This window comes from Convolutriloba macropyga, chromosome 6 (assembly GCF_964194025.1).
Source record: "Convolutriloba macropyga chromosome 6, txConMacr16.3, whole genome shotgun sequence".
Lineage (NCBI taxonomy): Eukaryota > Metazoa > Xenacoelomorpha > Acoela > Convolutidae > Convolutriloba > Convolutriloba macropyga.
The window spans coordinates 49,542,952-49,548,951 of NC_134473.1; the positions used below are offsets into that span (position 1 = coordinate 49,542,952).

The 6,000-nt window shown below is 42.5% G+C and overlaps 1 protein-coding gene across 3 annotated transcripts in view; it reads right to left on the reverse strand.

Annotated features, from left to right (window-relative positions):
* LOC142341729 (filamin-A-like) overlaps positions 1 to 6,000 on the reverse strand; it is a 191,871-nt gene that overhangs the window by 42,679 nt on the left and 143,192 nt on the right. For all 3 annotated transcript variants that reach the window (XM_075392899.1, XM_075392897.1, XM_075392898.1), the window contains exons 19-20: positions 5,672 to 5,776; positions 5,070 to 5,246 (exon numbers count right to left, since the gene is read on the reverse strand). In XM_075392899.1, coding sequence (XP_075249014.1) covers positions 5,070 to 5,246; positions 5,672 to 5,776 — 282 coding nt within the window. The remainder of the gene's footprint in view (positions 1 to 5,069; positions 5,247 to 5,671; positions 5,777 to 6,000) is intronic.

A 6,000-nucleotide genomic window follows, 5' to 3' on the forward strand; every position in this document is an offset into this window, starting at 1 on the left:
AACCCTTTTTAGCCAATTAAACAGCTGCAGAATGCTGCTGCTGGTTGGTAGCTGATCGTGGGGAATCCTGGTTGGCCAGGAAAAACTAGGCTGGGGAATGACGCTTGTCGTTGCTTGCTTCTGCTGGAAACCCAGTTCACTCAGATAAAATGCTGCAGAATGCTGCTGATGGTTTGTAGCTGCTGGTGGTTAATCCTGGTTGGCCCGGAAAAACTAGGCTGGGGAATGGCGCTTGTCATTGCTTACTGCTGCTGGGAACCCAGTTTACCCAGATAAAATGCTGCAGAATGCTGCTGATGGTTTGTAGCTGCTGGTGGTTAATCCTGGTTGGCCCGGAAAAACTAGGCTGGAGAATGACGCTTGTCATTGCTTACTGCTGCTGGGAACCCAGTTTACCCAGATAAAATGCTGCAGAATGCTGCTGCTGGTTTACATGTGCTGATGGGGAATCCTGGTTGGCGAGGAAAAACTAGGCTGGAGAATGACGCTTGTCATTGCTTACTGCTGCTGGGAACCCAGTTTACCCAGATAAAATGCTGCAGAATGCTGCTGATGGTTTGTAGCTGCTGGTGGTTAATCCTGGTTGGCCCGGAAAAACTAGGCTAGGGAATGGCGCTTGTTGCTTGCTGCTGCTGGGAACCCTGGATAGCCAGGAAAAATTCTGGATTCCTGCTGCTGGTTTGTAGCTGCTGATGAGGAATTCTGGTTGGCGCGGAAAAACAAGGCTGTGGAATGCCTCTTGCTGCTTGCTGCTGGTGGGAATCCTGGTTAGCCAGAAAAACTGCTGCAGAAAGCTGCTGCTGGTTTGTAGCTGCTGGTGGGGAATCCTGGTTGGCCAGGAAAAACTAGGCTGGGGAATGCCGCTTGCTGCCTACTGCTGGTGGGAATCCTGGTTAGCCAAGAAAACTGCTGCAGAAAGCTGCTGTTGGTTTGTAGCTGCTAGTGTGGAATCCTGGTTGGCCAGGAAAAACTAGGCTGGGGAATGACGCTTGTCGTTGCTTGCTGCTGCTGGGAACCCTGGTTAGCCAGAAAAAATTCTTCAGATTGCTGCTGCTGGTTTATAGCTGCTGATGGGGAATCCTGACTGGCCAGGAAAAACTAGGCTGGGGAATGACGCTTGTCGTTGCTTGCTGCTGTTGGGAACACTGGTTAGCCAGAAAAACTGCTTCGGAAAGCTGCTGCTGGTTGGTAGCTGCTGGTGGGAATTCTGGTTGGCCAGGACAAACTAGGCTGGTGAATGGCGCTTGTTGCTTGCTGCTGCTGGGAACCCTGGTTAGCCAGAAAAACTGCTTCGGAAAGCTGCTGCTGGTTGGTAGCTGCTGGTGGGAATTCTGGTTGGCCAGGACAAACTAGGCTGGGGAATAGCGCTTGTTGCTTGCTGCTGCTGGGAACCCTGGATAGCCAGAAAAACTGCTGCGGAAAGCTGCTGCTGGTTGGTAGTTGCTGGTGGTGAATCCTGGTTGACCAGGAAAAAATAGGCTTAGGAATGCCGCTTGTGGGTGTGGAGGTTGAGTGACCGGAGAAGAAGGGTGGTTTGGGCAGACCGAAATTTGGTTGGGGCGTGGGCAGACTGAAATATGGTTGGGGCGCCTCCACTGCCTGTTTGGGGTTGTTGTCCGTAAACCACTGGGTTCGACATTTGAGGATGGGCTTGGTAGACCGAAAATCGGCTGACGTTCCTCCGCTCCCTGTGTGGGGGTGCCGTCTGTGAACCACTGTTTCAACCTCTCAGGGTGGATTGATTAATCCGAAACTTGGTGTGGACTCCTCCACTCCCTAGTTGGGGGTGCCGTCCGTAAAACACGGGGTTCAACATCTGAGGGTGGGCTGGTTAGACCAAAAGTTGGCTGGGGTTCCCCCACTCCCTAGTTGGGGGTGCCGTCCGTAAAAAAAGGGGGTTCGACCTCTGAGGGTGGGCTGGGCAGACCAAAAGTTGGCTGGGATTCTTCCGATCTCTGGGTGGGGGCTGCCGTCCGTAAACCACGGGGCTCAACCTCTGAGGGTGGGTTGGGTAGACCGAAACTTGGCTGGGGTTCCTCAACTACCAGGGTGGGGGTGCCGTCCGTAAACCACGGGGTTTGACATCTGAGGGTTAGTTGGGTAGACCAAAACTTGGCTGGGGTTCCTCCACTCTCTGGTTGGGGGTGCCGTCGGTAAACAACGGGGTTGGACCTCTGAAGTTGGGCTGGGTAGACTAAAAGTTGGCTGGGATTCCTCCGCTCCCTGTGTGTGTGTGTGAGGGGGGGGGGGGGGGCTGCCGTCCGTAAACCACGGGGTTCGACATCTGAGGTTTAGTTGGGTAGACCAAAACTTGGCTGGTATTCCTACACTCTCTAGTTGGGGATGCCGTCCGTAAACCACGGGGCTCAACCTCTGAGGGTGGGTTGGGTAGACCGAAACTTGGCTGGGGTTCCTCAACTCGCAGGGTGGGGGTGCCGTCCGTAAACCAAGGGGTTTGACATCTGAGGGTTAGTTGGGTAGACCAAAAGTTGGCTGGGATTCTTCCACTCTCTAGTTGGGGGTGCCGTCCTTAAACCATGCGGTTGGACCTCTGAGGGTGGGTTGGGTAGACTGAAACTTGACTGCGTTTCCTCCACTGCATGGGTAGGGGTACTGTCCGTAAAAAAACGGCGAGTTGTTAGAACAATATTCGAAAAAAATTGATTGGGTGCTATGGCTTTGGACTTAGCTTCGAGTGTTGGTAGGCTGTAGTCAAGGGTTCTTGCCTTCTAACGTTGGTGCGCCATGTCATCAACTACATCCATAACTCTGCTTATAGTTGTTAATCATCAATTCATATTGTCTTGGTGTGTTATCTTGGTTTTACTCATTTTTGCACGTTCTATTTTCAAATTATGGCTCTGACTGCTCAAAAGTCAAGTTCATTATGAGTTCATTACAGGCGTCAAAATAGAGAAGACATAAAAGAAGTAGCAAAATAGCGCTTTGAGGTACTCTTTTGGTAACCTAAAGAAGTTTTGATTAAAAACCTTTAACTTATTTTTTTGCTGTATAAACATAATATCAAATCCAAAATAAACTAGCTTTTTGGTCAAAATAGTATCGAACAACTTGATGAAGTCAACATATAATACAAGTTGTTCGAAGCGTTCATCGAAGTTTGTATAAACTTCATCCGAAAACAAGAAAAGCTGAATAACTCTAGAGCAGCGTTTTCTAAATCCATGTTCATTTGAAATCAATTTGATGTTACTTTTGGGAAGATGTAATTGAATATGATCTTCTCAAAAATCAGAGACAAGCTTCGGACGTTAAATTCAGGACTTTTGAACCTTTCAGAGTCATTTATTTTCGGAAGAAGCAGGAGAAAATAATGTTTTAATAAAGTACAATTCTTAAATTTCAAAAGAAGCCTATGTCACTCCCATCTATAAAAAAGGAGACAGGCATAACCCTGAAAACTATCGATCAATATCGGTCATTCCAACGTTAGCAAAAATTTTTGAAAGACTTCTCTTGGAGCAAATGTCGGAACATTTAGATATGAATAAAATAATTAACAAAAATCAATTTGGTTTCCAAAAACAAAAGTCGTGTCTTAATACAATAATTGCATTGACAGAGAAAATAAATCATTATGTTGAAGAAAAAGATATAGTCTTAACAATCTTTTTGGATTCAGCGAAAGCCTTTAACTCAATATCCTTGGACATTTTTATTCAAAAAATTGAAAAATATGGTTTTGGAGAAAACGCAAGAGTCTTATTGAATTCGTTTCTAATTAACAGGAAACAGTGTGTTAGAAACGGATTAGTTGAATCCGACTGGACAATTATAAATCATGTTGTTCCACAAGGTACTGTACTAGGACCACTAGTATTCATACTTTATGTAAATGACTTCCGTGAGGAAATAGGGAAAAGTTCGAATGTTTTACAATTTGCAGATGACACAGCAATTTTATGTCAAGAAAAAAATGAAGTGTTTAGAAGCAAAAACTAAAAAAAATATTGATGGAAACTGAACAATATATGAAACAAAACAAGTTAACTCTAAATGAGGGGAAAACAGAAATAATGGTTTTCAAAAATGAGAAGTTACCAACTGTCAATTGCGTTGAATTTAATAGTCATTCATTGAAACCAACAGATGAAGTCAGATACTTAGGTGTTATTCTTAACAAAGAGTTGACATACCAAAAACAACTTAAAAATGTGATCAGTAAAATGGCTTTAGCTATCAGATCAATTTATTTGGTACGCAATCAAATACCTTTAAAGGCTCGAATAAATCTCTTTAGATCACTTGTTTTATCGCATTTAGAATTTAGTGCAATATTTTTTCAAAGTTTGCCGTCCTACTCAATTGACAGAATAAACAAACAAATTAGATGGGGCGTAAAAGTTTGCTTTTTTCGAACAAAATATGACAGTGCTCATAAACTACTTCTTGAAAATAAAATACTTCCCGCAGAACTTCAAATAGCAAAAACTTCATTAAATGGACTTTTCGATATTGTCCAACAAACAAACACACAAGACCAAAAAAATTCAGAGTAATCGGAGACGTTGAAATTAAAGTTAATAATCGTACATATGATTTTTCTATCACAACAAAATGTAAATCAAAATGGAGTCAAATTTCAATTATAAGAAACTTTGTTCGGAAATGGAATAAACTTCCAAGAGCTCCAAGAAAGGAAAAATCGAAGAAAAAATTTGAAAAAGGAAGAGATGCAAAAAAGACACAAACGAGTTCCAATGGACAAAAAAATTGAAGGCTTTAAAAGTTTATTTTTATAAAATAGTTCACGAGAACTAGAAACTGAACCTTAGTTTATTATTATTATTATTATGTTTAGTTATTCAAGGGAAAGATGTAGTATGTTTGATTTATAATATTACAACATGTAACTTTAACCTTGGGGTTATTCGAATTTACATGTTTGAGATTTTAAAAAAAAACAACTGAGAATAAAATTAAAATGATTTATGTATGATTTGTACAGTGATTTGAGACTTAATGTTCGACTAGCAGTCAATTTCATTTAAACAATATGTTTTTAATCTACTCCATTGAAGACAAAAACATGTGTGAAATTGGTAAACCTGGAACTGCAGCTCTTGTGTCGACTCCAAACTTGATCGGCTGCCCGATGACTCCCTCTTTGAGACCTGGTCCGAATGCCTCGACTGCCTGGGAGTTGACACTGGGGTGCACCACCACTTTGAATGGTGAGCCACTCACTTGCTTGTCTGCGTACGTCACATGTACCAGGTACATTCCTAAAGGATTTTGAAAAATGTTGAAATTATTCAGTTTGCTTTTTGTTGAAGAAGCATAACAATGGTTCAGACTCAAGATTGCGGGAAGACCATTCGACCCAACAGGTACAGAATTTTGACTCGACAATCAAATGTACGTTAATTTACTAAGTATTGCCTGTTTGTCAGTTACATAAATGGAACAAAGTATTACTTTGCAAAATTCACTGAAAATCGATTTTGTTCGCTCCCAAAAAGTATGCTCAAAAATATTACCGGAATAATTGGCGAAATTACGGTTGTGAAGTACGTAATTCTGGATGCCTCCAAATCGGAACTATCTAATCTCAACACGATGCCAGATGATCACAACAGCAGCCATAAGATCACGGCGGAAGCCAATTTGTGGAAAATACAATCGTTCTTTCTCTTTTCAGGAGACTTACCTTGCATGTAAGCGGTGTAATTTGCCTGGTATGAGACGTCACTAGTTTTCTTCACATCCACTTTCACGTCTCCATGCAGTCCACTCATAGTCACCTGGGGTTCGCCTTAAACATTGTGTAATAATTATAATAGTTGAAGGATCAGCCTTTTTCAGTTTTTTCAGTTCTTTTTTTTTCTCTTCAAGGGTGATATAAGCTCACATTTTTTGAATTGCATGCCTCTATCAATGCTTGAACAAACCGAGGTAATACCGCAAGTCAACGTGAATTATTTGAAATGAGCGCCTATTGAAATTATTGTTCCGACACCCCTTGTGGGGGGGGGAGGT